Source organism: Rhineura floridana, chromosome 5 (assembly GCF_030035675.1).
Source record: "Rhineura floridana isolate rRhiFlo1 chromosome 5, rRhiFlo1.hap2, whole genome shotgun sequence".
In the NCBI taxonomy this organism is placed as follows: domain Eukaryota; kingdom Metazoa; phylum Chordata; class Lepidosauria; order Squamata; family Rhineuridae; genus Rhineura; species Rhineura floridana.
In genome coordinates, this window is record NC_084484.1 from 26,838,517 (window position 1) to 26,864,415 (window position 25,899).

A 25,899-nucleotide genomic window follows, 5' to 3' on the forward strand; every position below is an offset into this window, starting at 1 on the left:
TCACTACACTCCAACACAACTGGCAGTGATGGCAAGAAATTTAGATTCACATTGTCACCTTCAGTTGTGCACAAAAGACAATACTGCAGGAGCACTGGTGTAATTTGCTGTCTATCCTCCATCTCCAGAGAGTTGTTGCTGTACTCTACTAGCTAAACTTTCAAACAAATCAAGAGTGTATTAGAATAGACTAATATTAAAGTTACAAAGCCATGAGTGATGGTTGTTGCATTCAAATGTTTGCAGTGGAGCTGATAAAAAATTGTTAAAAGTCCTAAGAAGTTTGGACTTTGAAGACACTTCCTCCCAAATTCCATCCAGTTTTTTAAGATCAGTTAATGCAACCTTTATACACTGTATCTGCTAATTTCATTCCATGATATCATGGAGAGAGCAGTCCTTGGTTTCTGTCCCCAAATTATGAACCCTCTTTCTTTAGGCTTTCCAAAGTCTGAGCTTGCATATTTTTCAGCAGCATATTGTGATCAGATAGATCCTGACCATGCAATCAATCAATCATAAAATCAAAACCATTCAACTCTCCAACAGATCAAGCATCTGCAGTTGGGAACATATCCAATACTTCAAATGCAGGTAGACTTGGTAAAAAGCTTTCTATCACTAAGGCTTATAATCCAGAAATGGTCCCAATCAAAATCTTAATTCTTCTGGAAAGACAGATTTATTCATTTTAAGACATTATTATAATACCACATAATTATAATTTGTCAATGTGTTGTGTCCAGTAAAGTCCCTCTGCTGATGGAAGATACTCTGACCCAGTGGAGGCTTCTAACAGCAGAATGGGAGGAAGGGCCCTTACCAATTCCCCCTCCCTCCTGCAGTCCCTCATATCACCTCCTATGCTGTTCTGCAGGGTCCAACCCTCTGAAGAAGACTGAAGGGAAAGTCAGTAAAAGTTACCTCCCTCTATTTTCTGTGATAGGGTTGGTCAATACATCTTTTTTCTAAAATCACATTCTAGCTCAAAGGGATGTGTGCCTAAACATTTCCCACTTCTGAAGTGAAAGCAATAGTATAGATTAAAGCTAAGTAGACTACACATGCAATCTTCTCACTGTGGCCAGGATCCAACATGCTTGTAGAGAAAGCACATGCAGGAGGAGTGTGATATTTCCTTCTGGGGGCAGTTCTTTGTGCCTCCTGGGTTCCACTCTGGAGGGTTCCATAACCTGGGGGCAGCTGTTTGAGAAGTTATGAGTTGCTACAGCTGGAAGTTGAGAAGTTTACACCCTTGTAAGCAAGCAAACACCATAAGCCACACTTTGGATACAAGCCTATTTTATGTCTAACTAACACTGTTGAGACACAATTGCAAGGACTTTCTACTTGAGCTGGTTCTAGTGACCAAAACTGGAGAGAAGTTGTTACAGTAGATGTTTAATCCTGCGGGATTTTGTGAATTTTGATTACATTCTTTTATTTATTTAAGGAATTTATACCCTGCTTTCTACTACGTGTCTCAAAGCAGCTTACTAAAAGTAACACACAAAATATACAAAATGTAAAGGATAGATTAAAACAGCAGAAATAGAAACATTAGAAGAGCATTCATACTGCAAGGCCTCCTGAAATAAAACCATTTTAACATGGCATCTGAAACTTAGTAGGGGCCATGCCTGTCTGATTTCTTTGCACAACACTTTAGGATTGCTGTACATTCTAAAACAGGCTGCAGACAGCACAGAGCAAAATAAAAATCCAAATAAAATAGAGTCAGTAATAAAAACTGAACAGTAAGACCAAAGAACAGAAAGCTACATAGAGTACAACCCCTTTCACAGGAATCCTATTCAAATGGATTAGAACTTAAACATGCCCCCAAAGTGAACTATACTGAACTTCTTTGGTTTCTCCTACCTATACAATTAAAGCAGATAGTATTTTCTCTGAATTAAAGTGTTGCTCTAATTTGCAGTCTTTTAATCATAGCTAAAGTATTAAAATACAATATGATCAGAATATGTTTTACCTTGTTCCGTGTTCTGATCTTCAATTTGCCCTTCTGCTTTCGTTTTAGCTTCTTCTTGCTTAAAAGTTTTTTACACCTGGATTAAAAAAATAAACATTTCATACTATGCCAGTAAATGAGGTTTACAGTTCAATCCAATTATCAGAAACGTCCCACTGGTCTCAACAGGTCTTACTTCCGGACTTCCGGGAAGGGTGACTTAGCCTGTGCCTGCTTTTGAGACGGGCTCCTGCCTCAAAAGAAGCTTATTCAGATATATCAGTCAGTTTTTTCTTTTTTTTTTGACTGATTAAACTTCTCCCGGGTAGGGAGAAACGAAGAGATTAACCTCAAAGCCTATTTTTGTTGGGACGACCAGATCTCATTAATTTATGGGACGAGGTCCAGCCGACGAAGGTGGGACGGATTTTCAACAGCAAGCTCTATCTGATAAAGCGAACGTTCACCTTATCTTCTAAGAGAGAACGCACTAACAGGCAAGCACCCTTCTTTCTATATTTTTCTTTTACTTGACTTAAATTGTTGCTGTTTAAAAGAGATTTGCCAGATTGATCGGTTTTTGACATCTCACTGGGGAGCCGTAACTTCTCTCTGCTACGCACTAATTAATAGCTTATCTCTGTTTTTGTTGCAAAAAGCTGTCCTGGATTTGCATTCTAAAGATACACACAGAAGAGGGATTTCTATTCCAGATTTTTATTTTGAAAAATATTATACTGTTTTGAGACTACTCTCTTTTTGGTCTATTTTATTTTGACGAATCTGTTTCTTGACGATTGCCATTAATTGCTTCGATCCTGGGAACTGCATTTTGTTTACTTAACTATTGGAGAGATAAGGCTGTCTGCTCTGTTTATACTGTGATGTCACCAAGTTTGGAGTATTAACCCAATTGTTGCTGAAATAAGAAGTGGTTTTCCTATATTTTTCTTTTAAAATGGCAATTAAGAAAGTGGCTGAGAATCTGGAAATAACTATGTTTCAGAGAATAATGAATGAGATTGAGATAACGAAAATTGAATTGAGTAAAATGAAGCAGGAGATTAAAGATATAAGGGTCCCTGTGAGAGAGGTGACCCTGGAAGGGGTCCCTGTGAGAGAGGAGACCCCGGAGATTGGAATAGGGGTCCCTGTGAGAGAGGAGACCCTGGAGACTGGAATAGGGGTCCCTGTGAGAGAGGAGATCCCGGAGATTGGAACAAACGTGGAACAGGAACAAGATTTGGAGTCTATGGACTTTAGAAATAAAATCTATTGTTTGGAACTCAATGTTATCTCTGAAGAAATTAATGAAGATTCTAGAGATAAAGTTATCAATGGCATGGATTATCTTCTGGACTGGAATGATGTGATGGAGCCCAATATAGAGAAAATCTATGGAATTAACTGCAGCCATGTGACAATGGAAAAACTTTTAAGAGATGACCCAGTGTATTTTGAAAAAAAGAACAGAGATATGATTTTACAGCAGTATTTCAGCAACTTATTCAGAATGGATGGCAAGAAAATATTTGGGATAGAGGTAATTCCCATCAGACTCTTATTATATGACTATGGCTTTGACAGCAAGATTATTATGGAATACTGATAATGGAAGATTGGATATTGAAATTACTGGACTTAACAAGACTACTGAAGATGGAAGATGGAAAATGGAACTAATAGAGATAATAGAACAATGGCTACTGAAATTACTGAACCTAACAGATTCTGATGTGATGGATTAATTGAAATGTTTATTTTGACTATGGTTATGACAATAAGATTATCATAATTAGTAATGAGATGGATTAATCGATATGCTTATCTGGAAAAAAAAAATTGATAGATATATTTCTTAAAGAATTGAAACCTCTCTTTGACTTTTTGTGGAAAGAATAAAGTAATGTTTATGAGATTTGATGATTAAGTAAGATAACTACTGGAGGAAAGTGATTTTATAATATGACTTAAGAGACAGGATTGCTATATATTATAGACTTATAACTGATTTGATCTTTGACAAATGGGAAGTCAATATTTTACTCTTTATTTTTTATTTTTGTTTTTTTTTTCTTCTTTTCTTTTTTTCTTTTTGTTTAACTATTTTTGATTTTGTTTTTTGTCTTTGAATGTTTTATGATTTTGTCTTGTATGTTTTATGAAAATCTGAATAAAAATTATTGAAAAAAAAAAAAAAAAACAGGTCTTACTTCCACATTAGTATGTATAGGATTGCATTCTATTGCTCCATCCAAAGCAGAAACAAAAGCTCTATCATCATATGTCTTCAACTATCAACATTCGCTTCCAACAAAGACATCAAAATACAACAGTCCATTTAACATGCAAATTAATCCCACAACACTGAGGTATGAAGTCTTCATGGGAAACCTGATGCAGTGATTTATCACTCCTTCATCCTATTATAAATGAGGTGAAACAACTAAAAAGATATCTTACAGTAAACCTCCAACTTGCTATATGTCCCATTCCAATAGCAATAGTTCTTCATGTATAATCCCTTGCATAATGGATATAGAACACATAAAAGTTAATTGGCGTATTTGAAAAAGAAAAAACAATTTTCCATGTAGAAAAGCTGCCATTCGAAAATCATTTTTTCATACTGATCATTTTATGATCTGAATCTTATTCTAGAGCCTGGAATCACTACAAATACAGCAATAGATAGATAACAAATGAAGGTCTCACAGTAGTTTCTTGTTGCACCGTCTCTACAGAATCTCAGGAGCTTATACACACACTCTCTCTACAAATTTCTGCAGGACCTCACAGCAAAGACCATCATGAAGAATAATCAATTACAAAGACTGACCACAAATAATAAGAATGTTGACTTTAAGTATATATCTTTTAACACAGTGATAAAAATTTTAGTATACGAATTCATTTAATCTCAATTAAGTGCCTTTTTGAAATAGAAACAAAAACTACCACTCATTGTTAGTGGGAAAAGCAGTCTGTAACTTCTTTTGCCCCACTGTTTATTTATTGATTGGCTCTGTGAATTAAAAAAAACTGGTCTTCAGCACAAGCTCTCAAGGATAGTAAAATAGAAGTATCTCATAAAAGAAACAAGAGTTGATCAATCTACCAATTAAACCTTGTACTCCTATCCATTACTCCCCTTTGTGATGTCTTTTCCAGGAATGCCTGCAAGACCCTGCAACATTCCACAGTTACATAACAAACAGCACAGTCAATGGTGTCAAAGGCTGCTGAAAGATCTATCCGGATCAGAATAGTGTTCTGCTACTAGCTAATGTACAAGAAGTGATGTTTTACTCTCCCGCAGTGTTGTCATCACTATTAAGGAGCATCTGTGTAAGACTGTAGAGCTGCAGATACATTATGACTTCTCACAAAACTTTTGGAGGAACCAGGGCATGTGGGGATACAAGGCGTGCACAGCTATGGAGGTACCTGATGAATCATCAGCTGATCATGATTAATCAGGGAGATCAGAAGAGTAGTGAGATGATAACATTGGGAAGCAACAAGTGGTACGTGGGCAGAAGAGGATTTCACAATCACCCATGTGAGTTCAGGAAAAGGTTTACATGGAAGACAACAAGGATAATGCAGTATCTCCTCTGCTCACATCTGAGTCCTAAGGCAGCAGAAAAAGAAGTCCCTATAACATATTTTTCCCACATTTACTTTTTGCTATGCAGAATTCATAACCTGCTGTGAGATACTTCTACACATAACTGCATATGCACTTAAGTCACTGAAGCTGTTGCCAATTTTAACGTAAGAAAAACTGTGATATGAGTCCTAAAACCTTGGGAAACGCTGATGTGTAACTCCCTCAAATCCTCTCCAGATCAGCTTTTATCAAGCAGAACCCATCACTCACATTAAACCATTAACAAAAAGGTAATTGGGTTCCATGACCATGAGAAGCAAGAAGATGTGTCCTAAACCCAGCCTATGTAGAAGAGACGCCACTCAAGCATCTGAGAAAATAACTCCATTTTGGCAGTCACAAAAGGGGGAGATCATACTCTGCTAGCACCCTCATGTGAGTATCCACACACTCAAGGTAGCAGATACTGTCTTTTCATCCCTGACCCCACTTTATATATACTCTGTTTCAGATTACCTTCCCAGTGGAATTTTAACCACGTATAAACACATTCTTCTTTTTTCCTTTCCCTCATCATATATGCATACTTCTGTGCCTTGAGTAATTTCGTTCACTACAATTTGTCATTAAAACATTTTACTTTCATGCCTCTATTTTTTTAATTAACTAGGGTCCCCATACTATATATATATATTGGAATTGGAATCCAAAATATGGAGAGCGCCTGGTTGGAGAGGGCTGATATATTGGAATCCAAAATATGGAGAGCGTCTGGTTGGAGAGGGATGATATATATTGAATCCAATTGGAATCCAAAATATGGAATGCGCCTGGTTGGAGAGGGCTGATATATATCAGCCCTCTCCAACCAGGTGCTCTCCATATTTTGGATTCCAATTCCAATATATATATATAAGCCCTCCCCAACCAGGCACTCTCCATATTTTGGATTCCAATTCTCAACAGCACCAGCCAGCATGGCCAATGGTCAGGGATGATGGGAGTTGTAGTGGAAAATATCTGACTTAGAAAGGCTGTTATAAAGGAAGAAGCATAGACCTCAAGAAAAAAGTGCTAAAATGCCATATTTAAGTGTCAATCAGATGTTAAATTGGGTCACCACAGCGCAATAAAATCTCTCCCAAACCACTGGATTCCCTGAGCCACCTGGCACTCTCTCTCAAGGGCCTGGTAGCCCATATGCCCCAGCCACCATAGCCTCTCACCCCAGGGGCTCCTCCTCCCCCATTTCCTGTTCTTCCCTCAGGAACCAAGTAGTCAACTCCCTGCCTAAAAACAGTCAGGAGGGGGCACCCCAACCCCTGTACCTTCCCCAACTGATAACCTAAAGAGATGACCCACCACTTACAAGCAGGTTGCAAGTTGTTGGTCAAGGAAGCCCCCTGAGCTGAAAGATGTTAATCATGGACAAAGCTCATGGACAACTGGTTTTGCACTGCTACCAATCTACTCATTTAAACAAAATTTTGGATAGACCTCTAAAAACAGAATGGTGTAGCTACATGTATGTGTAGACGGGTGGGGGTGGGGGAGATGGAGACGGAATGAATGGCAGACACAGTGGCGCTCCATCATTCTTAGAGCCTTGTGGTCTGCCCAGAAGATAAGCATGATGGACCAGAAGTGACAGGGCAGGAGACTCTGCCTTCCTCACAGGAGTAAAGCTGTGGCTGGCAGCAAGACAGGGGAAGAGACTGACAAGGGGCACTTGAAAGGAGTGGAGAGTGAAAACATGGGCAGAAGCAGGATGAATGCTGAATCTGACCTAAGACTCGAGCTGATAAATTTTACACTTAGCACTGAAGAACTTTGTTTAACACAACACGAACATCCATTGCATTAAAATAATCATACTGATTTTAATCGTATTTTATTGCTTCTTTTTATTTCCTGTTTTATTAAAATTTGAATTCTATATAATTTTTTTTTTTAAACGTTAGTATCTGGCACAGCACATTACAATTGCTATACAGGGGAAAAAAGCATTAAGTGGTCCGCCAAGACCCGCAGCAATTTTCAAGTGGTGGTGGTGGTGGGGAGGAATTTTGGGATCTACTGATATGAGGAAGATCTATAGCTCAGTGGTAGAGCAACTGCCTTGCATATCGAAGGTCCCAAGTCCAATCCTCAGCATCTCCAGATAGGGCTGGGAGATACCCTGCCTGAAACGTGGGAGAACTGCTACCAGTCAGTGTAGGTAATACTGAGCTAGATGGACCAGTGGTCTGATTCATTATAAAACAGCTTCCTATGTTCCTATGAGATGAAGAAATATCACTGGGTACATTTAGAAGTTACAGAAAAACAAGTTTAAATTGTTAAACATCATCCAAAGTAATTTGCTCATCCTTCCTTTCAAGTAGAGACCTTATCCCAGTCTGCATCTGTGTTGGAACTGTTTTTAAAGATGTTTTTAAAGATGCTTTATAGATATTTTTAGTGTTTTATCGCCTTGGGCATCCTGGGATCCTTCTGGGAGGAAGGGTAGCATATAAATTTAATTACATAAGTAAATGTCAACCCAAAACAAGACTGTTGTTTTTGCTGCAATACGGCTAAACTTCTCCATGATGCCTGTGAATGTACATAAGTTTACTTTATGATCACTTGGATTCCTAGCATTTAGAAAATGCTGGAGATAAGCATTGTACATTGCCTAGGCCCTAGAGGCTTGTGAATGAGGCAACAAGTATAATAAATAAATTAATAAGCCATACATGCATGATGGAATTTCACCCCAATGTGTCCTATAGTGATGCAACTACATAATCCTGAAAGATGTGGATGAATGTGGACAATCTTTCCACAATAAGTAGAAACAGTACCTGACAGCTAGTTGCCAGGGAAAGGGTAGTAGGCTGAGATAATAAATGCAACCCAATCACAAATCAGAAGAACCATGTTCAAAAACAAAACAGTATTGAAGTACACACAATATTCCTTATATTGGAAATATAGCCAACATTCCTCAGGCAAATTTCCCCATTGTTTCAAGATGTCCCATTGCTAAAAACAAAAGCAAGCTTATCTACCTTGAAGACATGGTAACATAATTTAGAAAACAGCAGAACTGTTTTAAGGGAATGCATGAAGGACCCAACAGTTAGGTTGACCAGAGTGAACTTGTTTCAAGCGCTGCAGAACTTCAAAGTATGTGCATATTTGGGCAAAAGTGTGTACATATATGAGATCATTACTTTTAAACGACTACTGACCTATTTCATGTAATTACTGTAAGAAAGAGATGTGGACAAGGACTGTAATGTGTTTTAAAGTACCAACAAGATAACAATAAACTTGGGACATGCTCATTAAATTATTTATACCAGCCTTCCCCAACCTGGCAGTCTCCAGATGGAGCAGTCCCACCATCTCCATCCAGAATGCCCTGGAACATGTTGGCTGGCTTCATGTGAGTTGTGGCCCTAAATATCTGGAGGGCACTAAGTTGGGGAAGACTGATTTAGATCACACAAAATCCTCTAGGATGCACACCTTAATGTGGTGAGGGGGTTTCAGAGTGCTGAAGAAGCTAAGAGCAATGCCGTCAGGAGTCTAGACCAAGAGGCCAGACTCCTAGCAGGGGCACCCAGGACGGAATGGTCAAGGCTGAGACACCAGACTAAGATGCATCCAAACTCAGAGGAAGGCAATGGTAAACCACCTCTGAATAACTCTTACCACGAAAACCCTATGAACAGAGTATCCAAAATGCAACACCAGATAGTGCTGGAAGATGAGACCCCCAGGTCAGAAGGCACTCACCGAGCTACTGGGGAAGAACAAAGGATAAGTACAAGTAGCGCTGTGACTAATGACGCAGCTGGGTCAAAGCCGAAAGGAAGCCCAGAGGCTGATGCGCACAGATGCAAAAGGAGAATCCGGAGTTGTACGACACACACAATAGCAACATGGAATGTGAGAAGCATGAACCAGGGAAAGTTAGAAACTGTCAAGCAAGAAATGGAACGCATCAACATTACAATACTTGGTGTGAGCAAACTAAAATGGGCGGGAATGGGACACTTTCAATCAGGCAACTACAAAATATTTTATGCAGGAAATGAGAAATTAAGAAGAAATGGAGTTGCTTTAATAGTGAGTAGTGATGTAGCAAGAGCAATTAGGAGCTACAACGCAAGGTCTGAGCGAGTTATATCAATGAGATTAAATGGGAAACCTTTCAACATAACCGTCATCCAAGTCTATGCTCTGACAGCAAACGCAGAAGAGGAATTGGAGATATTTTACGCAGAAGTACAGGAAGAAATTGATCACACACCAAAACAAGATGTGCTGATAATTATGGGGGACTGGAATGCAAAAGTAGGGAACAGAGAAGAATTAGGAACTGTGGGGAAATGAGGCTTAGGTGACAGAAACGAAGCAGGAGAAAGACTTACTGAATTCTGTGAAGCCAATAATTCGTTTCTTGCAAACACATTTTTTGAGCAACTGAAAAGACGACTGTACACGTGGACATCACCAGATGGTCAATATAGGAATCAAATTGATTATATAATTGGTAGCAGAAGATGAAGAAGTACCATACTTTCTGCAAAAAGACCAGGAGCAGACTGCAGTACAGATCATGAACTGGTTGCATTGAAAATCAGAGTAAAGCCAAAGAAGACCAACAAAGCAATCATAATGCCAAAATACAATTTAAATAACATCCCAGAATCATATAAAGATCAAATAAGGAACAGGTTTGAGGCTTTCAACTTAATTGACAGAGAACCAGAAGAACTATGGAATGAAGTCAGAGAATTATCAGGGAAGAATGCAAAAAGACAATACCTCTAGTTAAAAAGAGAGAAAGACCTCAATGGATGACTGAAGAAACTCTTAAGATAAAGAGAGAAGGAAAGCAAAAGCAAAAGGAGATAGAAACACAGCCAGAACCCTGAATGCAACAATACAGCGACTAGTACATAGGGACAAAGAGAACTATTACAATAGTTACTGTATAGAAATAGAAAAGGACAACAAAAAGGTAGAACAAGAGCCCTATTCCAAAACAGAGAAATGAAAGGGAAATTTAAACCAAGAGTAGGGATGTTGAATAATCAACAGGGAAGCACACTGAATGACCGAGATGAAATAAAAGGAAGATGGAAGCAATACACTGAAGAACACTATAAAAGAGATGACAGGATGACAGATTCATTCACAGAGGAACCGTATGATGAAGAACCAGAAATTTTAGAATGCGAGGTGAAAGCTGCTCTTAAAATACTTGGAAGAAATAAATCACCAGGAATAGATGGCATACCAATACAGTTGCTACAAGCTACTGAGACTGAATCTGTCCAAATTTTGACTAAAATCTGTCAAGAAATATGGAAAACTGAACAATGGCCCACAGACTGGAAGAGTTCCATATACATCCCAATTCCAAAGAAAGGGGATCCCAGGAAATCCAGTAATTATCAAACTATTGCCTTAATATCCCATGCAAGTAAAGTAATGCTCAAGATTCTACAACAAAGGTTCTTACCATATATGGAGCAAGAAATGCCAGATGTCCAAGCTGGATTTAGAAAGGGAAGAGGCACCAGAGATCACATCGCAAACGTACGTTGGATAATGGAACGGACCAAGGAATTTCAGAAGAAGATCACCCTGTGCTTTATAGATTACAGCAAAGCCTTGGACTGTGTAGATCATGAAAAACTATTTATTTATTTATTTATATACCGCCGCATAGCTGAAGCTCTCTGGGCGGTTTACAGTACCTAAAAACACTAAAAACACATATACAAATTTAAAACACATCTTCTAAAAACAATTTAAAACACAATTTAAACATTTAAAACAATATGAAAACACATGCTAAAATGCCTGGGAGAAAAGGAAAGTCTTGACCCGGCGCCGAAAGGATAACAGTGATGGCGCCAGGCGCACCTCGTCAAAGACATAATTCCATAATTATGGAATGCTTTAAAAGAAATGGGGGTGCCACAGCATCTATTGTCCTGATGCGCAAGCTATACTCTGGACAAGAGGCTACTGTAAGGACAGAATATGGAGAAACTGACTGGTTACCCATCGGAAAGGGTGTGAGACTGGGGTGTATTTTATCACCCTATTTATTTAATCTATATGCAGAACATATCATACGGAAAGCAGGATTGGACCAAGATGAAGGAGGTGTGAAAATTGGAGGGAGAAATATCAATAAGATATGCAGATGATACCATACTACTAGCAGAAACCAGTAATGATTTGAAACAAATGCTGATAAAAGTTAAAGAGGAAAGCACAAAAGAAGGACTACAGCTGAACGTCAAAAAGACTAAAGTAATGACAACAGAAGATTTATGTAACTTTACAGTTGACAATGAGGACACTGAACTTGTCAAAGATTATCAATACCTCGGCACAGTCATTAACCAAAATGGATAAAATAGTCAAGAAATCAGAAGGCAGCTAGGACTGGGGAGGGCAGCTGTGAACTAGAAAAGGTCCTCAAATGCAAAGATGTATCACTAAACACCAAAGTCAGGATCATTCAGACCATGGTATTTCCGATCTCTATGTATGGATGTGAAAGTTGGACAGTGAAAAAAGCGGATAAGAGAAAAATCAACTCCTTTGAAATGTGGTGTTGGAGGAGAGCTTTGCGCATAGCATGGACTGTGAAAAAGACAAATAATTGGGTGTTAGAACAAATTAAACCAGAACTATCACTAGAAGCTAAAATGATGAAACTGAGGTTATCATACTTCGGACACATCATGAGAAGACATGATTCACTAGAAAAGACAATAATGCTGGGGAAGGCCAAATAAGAGATGGATTGATTCCATAAAGGAAGCCACAGACCTGAACTTACAAGATCTGAACAGGGTGGTTCATGACAGATGCTCTTGGAGGTCACTGATTCATAGGGTCGCCATAAGTCATAACTGACTTGGAGGCACATAACAACAAGAAGTACAAATCAGTAGTTCTTTACAATGATCAAGAGATGGAGATAGAAACAAATGAGTCTATCACCTTCCCTAGAAACTGTCAGCATGAAGAAATGTCATTTTGCTTGTGTCATCAACGATAAATCATGCAGATGAACAAAACAAAAAGATGAACAAAAAGAACAGAACTATTCAGAGACAATTCCATTTTGATGTAACACAAATGGATTTTGGTTTTCTTATTAAATAGCTAATGGTAATATAAGCAAAGCAAGTTCTGTCTTATATTTCACTTCATTCAGTACCAGAAGTCATAACGTCAGCCTCCTGTTTGGTTTAAGAATGTAGTCTCTCTGTTTACAAAAGAAATAAAAGACAATTTGGTACAACCATGCAATTTTAAAGTAGGCCTTATGAACCAACAATTAGAAGTCTAAGATTATAAAGGGAAAATACGTATCTCAAACTCTTGAATTAATCTAGGAAAAACTGTTGACTAAAAAAGAAGAAGAAAAACCCCTAAGACCAGCATAGCTCAAGTTACGGCTGTCACCACTGAATCAGCAAGTATATGCTTTCCCCCACTTAGTTTTAGAGGGGCTTTTGGCAAGTATAGCATTAGCTATACTTCCAGTCTCATACTCCATTATATTTGTGAGATGTTATAAATGGATACAACATATAAACTAATCAAAATAGTACCTGTGTACATTAAGTCTAAGAATCCAGTCCCAAAGACTTTCTCAAATCCCGCTGTTGCGGGTTTCCCCAATAACAATAAACAGACAGTTAAATACAACAGTTATATTTAAACAACGTTCTTATCATTATGGCTGCAATCCAAAGTTCAGTTACTTAGGCTGCAACCCAATACACATTTACCTGGGAGTAAGTCCCACTGAACCCAATGGACCTTACTCCTGAGTAGATGTATTGGATTGCAACTTAAGTTAGTAAGTGTTTCTGAACTTGGCACAACTTGCTCCCAAGTAAATATGCTTAGGATCGACTTGTTAATCTGTTAATAAATAGACCCTCCGTGGCGCAGAGTGGTAAGCGGCGGTAACGCAGCCAAAGCTCTGCTCACGGCCAGAGTTCAATTCCAACGGAAGGAGGAAGTCGAATCTCCGGTAAAAGGGGTCGAGGTCCACTCAGCCTTCCATCCATCCGTGGTCGGTAAAATGAGTACCCGGCATATGCTGGGGGGTAAAGAAAGGCCAGGGAAGGAACTGGCAATCCCACCCGATATATGTGGTTTGCCTAGTAAACGTCGCAAGACGTTACCCTAAGAGTCGGAAACGACTCGCACTATGAGTGCGGGGACACCTTTACCTTTATAATTAGCAATGGTCTGGTAAATGCAATCCGCAATTCAATGCATTCAGTGTGAAAGCAACTAAGTTAAAAGCTCCTTATGGAAATCTAGCAAATAGCCTTATGTGACATTCAGTATTGCATAAGAGTACTTCTGCTACCATGACAGACTTTCTCTGCTCCCCCTGCCATCTCCAAGTCTGCTCCAGAGGGGTCCCCCCACTTTCTAGAACAGATTTGGAGGCTGCACAGCAGGGAGCTAAGAAGAGGAAGTCTCACCATGCCAGGTGAAGTCCACTCCAACGGCAGATGTCCACCATCACATGTCCCCCCTAACATTTAATACATTTTTTAAAAATCATTAAAGTATCATTCAACATTATGTGTCCTCCACAGAAATGTAAAATTTCCAAACATGGTGAAGCCATGGGCAAACAAAGTTCAGCCTCTTTTTAAAAAATGAGAGAACTGAAATATATATAAACATTTCTTATCAAATGGAATCTTATTTTCATAATTTATGAATATGAAATATATTATGCATACTTAGTGAATGAAATTGTACTGTATAATAAACATACTTACTGTTTTTGTTAATGTGAAGACACCATTTATTATTATTTAATGTTGAAAGACAGGTATATAGAGTTACAAATGGTTATATTTTTGTACTATGGTTAAATACCTTAACTTGGAATGAAATAGGAGGTAAAAGTGTTATCTGATTAGGCCTCAGACCTCTGCAAATGTTACAATGGGGGGTGACTGCTAACAGGAGCCTTGGATACAGTTGCTGAGAAGAGAAACACCTTTGGCGATCATACTGAAAATTAATGTCCTGAGTATTATAGTGATTAGGGGCATTAATGACTGGCTCTCAGAACACCACTCTAAAACAGCCTTCCCCAAACTCATGCCCTCCAGATGTTTTTCTCTACAATGCCATCTGTGACCACTGGCCAGGCAGGCTTTGGCTAACAGGAACTGGAATCCAAACTATCTGAAGGCCAATAGCTTGGGGAAGGCTGCTCTAAAAGAACTCCTTTTGGTCCTGAATAAAAGCCAATAGAAGGGGGTCCTAGAAGATAGCAATATGTTCCTAGCCAGTAGAATATATAGACAGGACTATAGACAAAGGCATCAGAGGAAGACAGAAAGGGAGAATGGACAATACAAGCAGGCTTCAAAAGAGATGTGCTTAAGACAAGAGAGGGGCTTCAGCAAGCAGGCAGCTAGGAAGGTAGAGTCTTCAGGATAGTGAAGTTTCTGCTTAGAAAGAAGTCCTCGTCACAGCTGAACATTCATCAGACCAATGAGAAGTATAACAAGGGCTAGGCCTGAAAGAACACTTCAGTCTAGAAACTAGTCTTCCCTGTGAGTGCTGGCTGGAGTGGAAAGAGAAATTAAGTCCTGGGTTTAAATAGGGGGTTAACTAGCCAAAGGTGACACCCATATTCCTTGGTAACTATATCAAGTTTGAATAAGTTGTAACATCTTATGTAACATCTAACAATATGTTACCCTGCAAGCTTTAAATTGGTTCCATTTAAACATACATTATTGCCTCTAATAAATATTATTTTGGTTCTTGTTTAAACTCTCATTGGTGGGTCAATCTCATGCCTAAACTATATTAACTTGGCTTCTTAAGAAAAGGTGAAATTGAGTGGCAGGAAATGTATTAACAGAGTTAAGCATACATTTCCACAGTTTTATTTAAAAAACAAATATATCTAGTGTTACAAATGGAGCTGCAAGTACCGGCACTCTACAGCTGCAATCCTACACATTCTTGAAATGAAATGGACTGCCTTCAAGTCAATTCCGAGTTATGGGCGACCCTATGAATAGGGTTTTCATGGTAAGTGGTATTCAGAGGGGGTTTACCATTGCCTCCCTCTGAGGCTAAGAGGCAGTGACTGGCCCAAGGTCACCCAGTGAGCTTTGTGGCTGTGTGGGGATTCGAACCCTGGTTTCCCAGGTCCTCGTCCAACACCTTAACCACTACACCACATTCTTACTTGAAAATAAATCCCACAGAATTCAGTGAAACTTGCTTCCAATTAAGCATGGTTAAGATTGCACTACTGAGTATTTAAGGGTGTGATCCAACTTGCATTTACACTGGGCTGAGGGGAGTTGGATGAAGTGGATCTGCAGCTGAACCAGCTGGGTCCTGAATCAGCCAGGCTAAGCAGACGTAAGTCCCTCAACCCAGCTCAGCCGGGCCGACCCAGCTGGCTCAGCTGAGACTGGAGGAAGCTGGCATAAGGGGTGTGTTGGGGGCACATCAGGGGAAGAGCCAAGGTGAGGGGGCCTAGACTATATCTAGCTCATGTTCAGAGTGCTCCTGCAGATCCCAATCCAGGCAAAAGTTATGTCAGGAAAAAAGCTGGTTTAAGAAAATAATTCCAATAGAAGTCAATGGAGAGGGCTTACTCCCCGATAGGGGTATTTGGAAGAGCAGGCTTTTACTTTCTGATCCCTGCATGCAGCTACTGTCTGAGCCGGCATTGAGCCAATCCAGAGACTCCTGAAAGGCAACTGGATGCGTTGGAACTTTATGCTTTATGTTGTGGTCTAGCACAACTTACGCCGGCTTCCCCAAATTGGATTGCTCTGCTCATATAGCTTGATTTTTACCAGTACGTAAAATGGGGGGGGGGAGATAAAACCATCAACATTGTAGGGAATACAAGGGAAGTCTTTATTATTTGGAGTTAGAAAGAGTGTTTATCATTCAAAAAGAGGGAAAAGAACTATTGATAAATTCTAAGTTAATTATAATTATGCATGGTAAGACTGCAATTCTACATACAATTCCCTGAGAATAAGTCCTGCTGAATTCAGTGAAACTTCCTTCTGAGTACATATGCATAGGATCGGTGTGTGTGTGTCATAGTAATGGAGCACAAGATTAGCTACCCTGAACCAATATTTATTTTATTTATGGTCTATTCTATCCAAGTTAATATGTACCTTTGAAATACTAGGATAACTACAGTCTATATTTCTTATCTGAATTACTCTCTCTGGAGGAGCTTCTCGGTATCAAAGCAATATCATTTTGGATATGGCCAGGAAATAGGCATACACATAAATTTTGCACCTATATCACAGAAACAGTAAAATCAAAATACTGTGCTATTCCTGTGTCTTTATCACAGGCATGATATGGCTACAAAGACTGATTGTCCAACCCCTAGAAAAAAAGAAACTGATCACACCAGGATAAGCTTGTAGTCATTTCTTTGCATATTGGCCAAGTGAAAGAACAAAGCCATGTTGCTTTCAAGACTTTAAACTGATTCTATTGTATTAAATTGTTTCATACAAGAGCACACAGAGGACTTCTGCCAGAGAGATGGAACTAACTGTGGCTTTTCAAGGAGTATCCTTTTCATGTCTCCATATATTTATAAACATCCAATTCTCCTTTGCACTTCAAACTGTTCACTGAAATCATACAATGTACATGAAGCAAAGATGTTTTCCACATAAACTATAAATTGGCCCTGCAAATATGAGGAAAGAAAGAAGGTAGGCCCTGCTAGTGCAGAAGGAATCACAGAGATTATATTTATTATCACCTTGAAAAGAAGAGCAGCACAGGCAAGACTGAAAGTTCAACAAACAATACCAGGAAAGAAAACTAGGAACTTCTGTTTATCATCTCTATCAGCTTGGGCCTAGGAATTAAGTGCAAAGCTTGGAAAGAGACAAGTTGTCACCTTGCACTTTGTCACTTCCATCCCCTCCCTACAAGTTTTTTTCAGATTACCATGGGACACTGCATCCAAACCTACTGGATGACACAATATAACTTGATTCCTCATGAAGGGCTGCATTATCAGACACTAAACAATCCCACTGTTCATTTAAAGCAGAAAACATCTGGCCCTCCAGATATTGTGGAACTACAACTCCCATCTCCTAGCAAGCATGTACAATGGTCAGGCATTATGAGAGTTGTAATTCAGCAACATCTGGAGAGAAAAAGGTTCTCCAGACGTCATTTGGAGCTTCTACAAACTTTACATTCTCAGGACTCAGATGCTTGACTACCCTGACTCCAGCAAACCATCACCCAGCAACTGAAGTCACATGTGAACCCTACTACCTGCAGCTCTATTTATCTAGGAGCATGCAACTTGCCAAGAGGGTATCAGGTGGGTGACTGAAATGGCATCTTTTGTTTTAAATGAGATTGTTAACCCCAACCTGACACCATTCCATGAAGAAAACCATTTCTATTCCAGAATCCTCAAATTTTAAAAATGATTAAAAAGTACTTCAAACCAGCAGTACACATTCAAAAACAACTTTTTAAATAACAATCTCTAGAGCTAGAAGAAAGTACACCAAATTAATGAAACATATAGCACAAACCTTTGCAGTTAGGCACAAGACAGTAGTATGTCTGATTTGGCAGTCTCTACTACTTGATGCAGAATAATTTCTATTTTTTTTAAAGGGACCTGGAATAAGATCCACAGGCAGGTTGGGCACCTCTTTCCTTAACGTGTGTAGGTCAGCTCATCAGTCCAATAAGCAACAAAAAGTATTTGGTTATATTGTGATAACATACTTTCCAAACATGTAACACTGAATTGTATCCAACTAAGCCATATTCAGAGTAGACTCACTAAATTCAATGAATTTATTGTGTGTATGACTTAGCTGGATATAACCCTCTGAATTCAGTGACATGCCAACTGATTCCAAAGAGACGGATGCTTTTGAAAACACTTTCAACTCTACACAAGCCATGTTACTACCCTTGGAATTAAGAATTTCTCCACTATGCAAATGACTACCATCCCTCCCCACAATGATCCTACCACTATAAAAAGTAAAGGTGTCCCCGCACTTACAGTGCAAGTCGTTTCCGACTCTTAGGGTAACGTCTTGCGACGTTTACAAGGCAGACTGCATATATCGGGTGGGATTGCCAGTTTCTTCCCCGGCCTTTCTTTACCCCCCAGCGTATGCCGGGTACTCATTTTACCGACCACGGATGGATGGAAGGCTAAGTGGACCTCGACTCCTTTTAGCGGAGATTCGACTTCCTCCTTCCGTTGGAATCGAACTCCAGCCGTGAGCAGAGCTTCAGCTGCGTTACCACCACTTACCACTCTGCACCACGGAGGATCTCCTACCACTATACACAGCTGTTATTAGTATTTCAGCATCACTTTAACATCAAGGTTATTAAAATAAGAATATATAACATTCAATTTTTTCCTAAATCAACAACTATGTGCACATATAAAATAACAGCAAATCATTCTTCCCTTTTCTGAATCCATCTCCATCCAGTCCAAACTTTAGGTACCTAAAAGTACCTTTCAGTTCTTAAGATATAACAAAATCCAATTTCTACTTTGGTCAGGACAAAAAGTCACATTCTTTTGCATTTTGTTTGCATCCATCCCACGTTACTTGCATCTCCTTTCCCTTATCTCCCCCACAGTCAAAATGTATACTGAAAGCTATTCAGGACAGAAATGAGTCTTTATTTTTGCTTACAAGTGCCACATATATTTATAGGGGTAGAAACTAAGTAACAAATACAGCACCTGAAAGTTTCAGTGCACATTTCACCACCTCACAGTCAAACAACATATTTGGTATGGCAGCATATAAGACTGCCACATCTTAGCTTGCCTTCCTTCAGGGGTTACTAACAAGAAACTGACCTTTGATAACTAACGCATGGCAACAGATTTGTGTGATTTCAAGAGTTTATTTATTTATTTATTTCTTAAACTTATATACCGCCTGACTAGCAATAGCTCTCTGGGCGGTTAACATAAAATACAATAAAATTACAGAATCTGATACAACAAGCATATAAAAACTACACAATCTAAAACCAAGTTACAAACATTTAACTAAGATTAAAATGCCTCAGAGAAGAGAAAGGTTTTAACTTGGCGTCGAAAAGATGATAGTGTCGGTGCCAAGCGTACCTCCTCGGGGAGACTGTTCCACAATTCGGGGGCCGCCACTGAGAAGGCCCTAGAGCTCGTCACCACCCTCCGGGCCTCCCTATGCGTCGGGACCCGGAGGAGGGCCTTCGTAGTAGACCGTAGTGTACGAGCTGGTTCGTATCGGGAGAGGCGTTCTAGTTATTCAGTGCCAATAATATACAGAACAATCCAAACCTCCAAACCACAATGCTAGAGGAGCTCCCCAATGCACCTGCCCAAATGAAGAAAGAATACAATATCAAGTGGAAACTCCCAAAACAGGGCATTTCAGGGGGATAGTCTGGGCCACCTTCTTTCCTCATGTTCTGACCAGTGCAACCTGTGGAGGTGGTGGTAGCTACACCATCAAGCCCCACCAATGCCAGGCAGGGATTAGGATTGCAGCCATAATTGCAATCTAATTTATTATCTATCTTTATTTATTTATTTATTACATTTACATACCGCCCCATAGTCGAAGCTCTCTGGGCGGTTTACAGCAATTAAAAACATTAAAGCAGTGGATCCCAAACCTTTCCCCCCACAGACCACTTGAAAACTACCAATTGTTCTGGCAGACCATTTAAGGATTTTTCTGCCTGTTGCAGCAATTATAAATGCTGTATGGTTTTTAATTGCATTTTTATTGCTTCTTTTGTTTCTTATATTGTATTCTATTGCATTACACTGGGCATTCCATAGAATTCAAATTATAATACCATAAAATACAATATAAGAAACAAAAGAAGCAATAAAAATACAATTAAAAATCAATATATTTAATACAGGCATGCCACAGACCACCTGAATGAAGCTCGTGGGCTGCCAGTTGTCCATAGACCACAGTTTGGAAACCCTTGTCCTTTATTAAGTTGTCTATTCTGTAACTTGTGCCTACTTTGGAAAGTACTGCATCTCCACACTGACAAAGAGGCAACCTATTCCGCTGAGATGTCCCTTGAAAGTAATATACCTGTATATTCTGTACATTTAAATTGTATAAACTCATTTGAAATGTGGTGTTGGAGGAGAGCTTTGTGGACACCATGGACTGCGAAAAAGATAAATAATTGGGTGTTAGAACAAATTAAACCAGAACTGTCACTAGAAGCTAAAATGATGAAACTGAGGTTATCATACTTTGGACACATCATGAGAAGACATGATTCACTAGAAAAGACAATAATGCTGGGAAAAACAGAAGAGAGTAGAAAAAGAGGAAGGCCAAACAAGAGATGGACTGATTCCATAAAGGAAGCCACAGACCTGAACTTACGAACAGGGTGGTTTATAACAAACGCTATTGGAGATTGCTGAGTCATAGGGTCACTATAAGTCATAATTGACTTGAAGGCATACAACACACACACATGCACTCTAATTATTTGAGTAGGTACTTATTCCACAACCTGTCAGTAGGGACGGATTCTAAAGCAACATTTCTCCAGAGAAATCTGATGGAAAAAATGTTATGTCAATTCAAAACCCGCATGGACTTTGAAAATCCATGCTCTGGAAATAAGGGCTTATTCTTCTCTGCCCAAATCTATGTGGATTTTACATTCTACTTAAAGTTTTTCACAGGTATTCCTCAATAGGTACTCCTACATAGAGAGGAAAGGATAACACTGGAACAGGCCTAAGTTCCCATACTTCAGTGCAGACACATCTATATCACATCTTACTCAATGGCTGATAAAATATGCTAATTCTCATTAGGAATTGTTCAACAGTAACCCCAATTCTCTTTTCTGCCATCTAATTTTCATGCATTAGGTAAACACAGATTAAAAGGGAATATCATCTTGAGGTGGAAGGGCAATGGCAGTAGCAAAATTACTTTGACACCTGACATGAAATAGATTGCTTTCTGACATAACCTGTTTGGAAACAATGCAAAATGCTGCTTGAGCAAACACATGGAATATTATGTTTACATAAAGAGGTCTTATTTATCTAGGTGTTTACACAGAATATAGAGCCCCATCGCTTAATCACCTGCAGCATGTGGGCCTTGCAGAAAAGAAAAAGTTTCTTATTCCATATATTTTGTGGAGTTTACCACCTAGCTGAGTGTTCACAATGAGATGGCATGGACCCCTTTCCCTAATTAATTTAACAGGATTCACTAAAATACCACCATTAAGCAAGAATCCTATACACTTGCCTTAAAGTAAAACTCAATGGAACTTACTTCTGAGTAAGCCATGCACAGACCTGTACTTGTCAGGAGGACCAAAGTTCACGATAACGAAAAATATGTACACCATTTTACTATTCCTGCAAATTTTGTTAAAATAGGTAGCTGGGTTGGACTAGAAGAAGAAAATTCACAAGGACAAGAAAAAATCTTTATCAGGACAATAATACAGATGGGGGAAATAAGTTGTTATTCCAACCCTTAAAATTTTGGTTCCGGGAGGGAGAGCAATCTGGCTTTAGATGTAAGAGAACAGACAACTGTGTTGCCATCCACGGCTATTTTCTGTCCAAGATATTACACCGGAGCTAAAGGAATCACATCCAAGAATTGGCCCCACCGCCCGGATGCTGGTGAGGGGATGGTGGGGCGTGTGCGCATCAGCATCCTCACTATCACAGCGCAACCCTATGTCTACTCGGAAGTATGTCCCACTGAGTTCAATGGGGCTTACTCCCAGGTAAGTGTGTTTCGGATTGCAACCTTAATATCGTCGTTGTTACCTGCCCGGGTGGCCGGCCTGCTCCCGCTCGCTCAGGGCCGCCGCGGTGTAAATTCTCCGGTACCGCTCGGCCAGGGCCCGGCCTGACAACAGCAGCTGGTAGCGACCCCGACAGCCACTACCGCCAGGGGGGGAGGAAAGCCCTGAAGATGCCAGCGGCGGCAGCAGCGCCCCAAACCCGGCCGCGCTCTCGCCGGGCCCCATGGCCACGCAGGTCTCCCCGCCTTCGCCGGTTCCTCTCGGGAAGAGGAAGAAGCCACCAGGCTCGGATCCGGTACAGGAGGCGGCGGCGGCGGCGGCAGCAGATGCTGCCCCACTCATCTCTCCCACCCCGCCTCCGCACGCTCCGCCCCGAGCCCGGGCAGACCCACACCCCCTTTTCCTTTTCCTCCTCCCCTCAATGCCTCAGCGGCCCAGTCATAGGGAAGCCCACGACAAACAGGCACAAGCAGGCCGTCCAGCCGGCAGCGCCCGACTAAGCTGACTGACTGACAGGCACTCCGCTCCTCCCCCTCGCCCTCGTGCGCGCGCGGGAGCAAAAGAAAAAATCGAGGAAGAAGGAAAAAAGCAAGCCACTCCTTTGGCTCTGGGTGGGGCGACGCGCTCTTCTTTCCTCACTCCCTCTATGGTACCCGCCCAGATCCCTCCTGGTCCGTGTGTCAAAACGCTGACATTGAATCGCGCCTGCGCGAGATATCCTGTGCTATGCATTGCCCCACCCGCTTCTCGTCTGTGGGTCTTGTGAGCCTATGTGCGCATGTGTGGTGAGAGTTGCGAGAGAGAAAAGAGGCTTGTCGTGTGTTCTAGTGGTTCTCGCTGAGTTTTTCTTCGTCCTCTGTGTGTGTGTGTGTGTGTGTGTGTGTGTGTGTGTGTGTGTGTTCGCGTGCTTCGCGCACTTCGCGCGCTTGCACCTGTTTTCCAAGAGTGTGTGAGCTTGTTGTAGTGCGTGGAGATGATTGTATCAGAAGTGCTAATAATTCTTCCTAAAATTAACTTATCCGGTGGCATGTAAGAAAATGTGTTTTGCGATACTTAAGCGGTGTGCCCTTGTCGTTAGGCAGGGGTGCGGCAGTCTCCTGTATTAAATTGCAACTGCCCTAAATGAAGGATGTACGCTAAGATGAACTCGTAGCAGTGATGTCATCAGTGTAGTATAAATATTGTAAGTAATAAAAATAACAGTATGCATAGACACTTAAATATTTAGCAGCGGATAAAAGACGAGAGAGGTCATAGTGGGCGTCATCTTGCACAAACTAAAAGGTAAAGAGTTTCCGACTCAGGGTGACGTCTTGCAACGTTTACTATGCAGACCGTATATATGGGGTGGGATTGCCTACATGTACTAATAAATATTTCTATTAAAGGTTTCCTTTACAGCCAATGCTATGACTTTGCTAACAGTAGCAATTAAAGGAAGATAAGGTTGTAGTGATCCCTCTGGCCAATATTTTTTTTACAGGGTTCTATAAATAACAAAAAGTTTGTTGTTGTTATGTGCCTCCAAGTCGACTACGACTTATGGCGACCCTATGAATCAGTGACCTCCAAGAGCAACAAAGAGTAGAATCTATATTTAAAAAGGGTGTGATGGGTGGGTGAAAAATGATGAAATGATTGGTCGCTCTGGTTGATGATATGAGGAGGGCATTAGATAGGGGAGAATTCACCTTTCTTGTCCTCCTCGATCTCTCAGCGGCTTTTGATACTGTCGACCACAGTATCCTTTTACATCGCCTGGAGGAATCGGGAATAGGAGGCACTGTACTACGGTGGTTCCATTCCTTTCTTTCTGACAGGCATCAACAGGTAGCATTGGGGGAGGAGGTTTCAGACCCTTGGCCTCTCAATTGTGGTGTGCCACAGGGCTCTATCCTCTCTCCCATGCTATTTAATATCTATATGAAGCCGCTGGAGACAATCATCAGGAGATTTGGGCTGCAGTGTCACCAATATGCGGATGACACTCAGCTCTATCTCTCGGTTAAATCTTCACCAGAGTCTGCTGTGGAGACCATGTCCAAATGCCTGGAATCCGTGAGTGGATGGATGGGAAGGAACAGGCTGAAGTTGAATCCTGATAAGACTGAGGTGCTACTCGTGGGAGACAAGGGAAGGCTGGGAGATGTTGACCTGGTGTTCGACGGGGTGAAATTGCCCCTGAAGGACCAGGTCCGCAGCCTTGGGGTTGTTCTTGATTCCAAGCTGTCCATGGAGGCTCAGATTTCGGCAGTGAGCCGGGCAGCTTGGTATCAATTACACCTCATTCGTAGACTGCAGCCCTACCTTCCTGCTCATCAGCTCCCACTGGTGGTACATGCCCTGGTCACCTCTCGGTTGGATTACTGTAATGCGCTCTACGTGGGGTTACCCTTGAAAACGGTCCGGAAATTACAACTTATACAAAATGCTGCGGCTCGACTACTTACAAACTGTCGCCGCCGGGAACACATCACCCCAGTGTTGTTCGACCTACACTGGCTTCCAGTAATTTTCCGGGCCCAATTCAAGGTGTTGGTATTAACCTTTAAATCCCTATACTGTCTCGGCCCAGTTTATCTGATGGAGCGCCTCCAGCGCCACCAACCATGCCGCCCAACAAGATCAGCCACACAGGACCTTCTCTCAATCCCGCCAACTAAAACAGCTAGGTTGTCGGGGACAAGAGAGAGGGCATTTTCAGTGGCGGCCCCCACTCTCTGGAACTCCCTCCCGTATGACCTTCGACATGCCCCTTCCCTGAATGTATTCCGCCAAGCTTTGAAGACCTGGCTCTTCAGACAGGCCTTTGGGACTTACGGAGAGGGTTAAATTTTTACGACGAATAGCCTACTACTCTGTACTGGAACTGTTTTATTGTTATATTGTATTTTATGATGTATTTTATTATGATGTAATGTATTGTTGTTAAATTGTACGTCGCCTAGAGTGGCCAGACAGGCGACCCACAAATTAAATTATTATTATTATTATTATTCAGAATAGGTAAGAAAACAATCTGCTATTTCTGCATAAAGTTCTAGGTTTCAAATAGTGTTACATACTTCCAGTGTTCTGATACAGTTGGTAGTAGGAAGAGTTTGTAAAGGCGGACCCACATACTGCTATTTAGATGATGGATAGCCAACATGGTGGCCTTCTGATGCTGTTTGACTATAGTTGTTATCCCTTGCCATTGATCATGCTGGTGGAAATTGGATTCCAAACCTTTGTGGCACTGTGTTGGCTGGAATGAACATGGCATCCTGGTTTTGTCCTTTTGACTACTCCATGCTTAAAGAAGGCTCTTGATGTAACTTTACTAGCAATTTGTTCAGGGTGTCGGTATCCTGCCAAAAACTGGATTTTCCCATTTTGTTTCAGTATGGGGACATATTCTTGTATTCCT

General features: G+C 40.6%; 1 protein-coding gene across 22 annotated transcripts in view; it reads right to left on the reverse strand.

Annotated features, from left to right (window-relative positions):
• The window catches only part of MYCBP2 (MYC binding protein 2), a 232,347-nt gene extending 209,184 nt beyond the window's left edge, over positions 1–23,163 (reverse strand). For all 22 annotated transcript variants that reach the window (XM_061630039.1, XM_061630037.1, XM_061630046.1 and 19 more), the window contains exons 1-2: positions 22,513–23,163; positions 1,994–2,069 (exon numbers count right to left, since the gene is read on the reverse strand). In XM_061630039.1, the coding sequence (XP_061486023.1) occupies positions 1,994–2,069; positions 22,513–22,832 (396 nt within the window). In that variant the 5' untranslated portion in view covers positions 22,833–23,163. The remainder of the gene's footprint in view (positions 1–1,993; positions 2,070–22,512) is intronic.
• Positions 23,164–25,899: the final 2,736 nt, after the last annotated feature.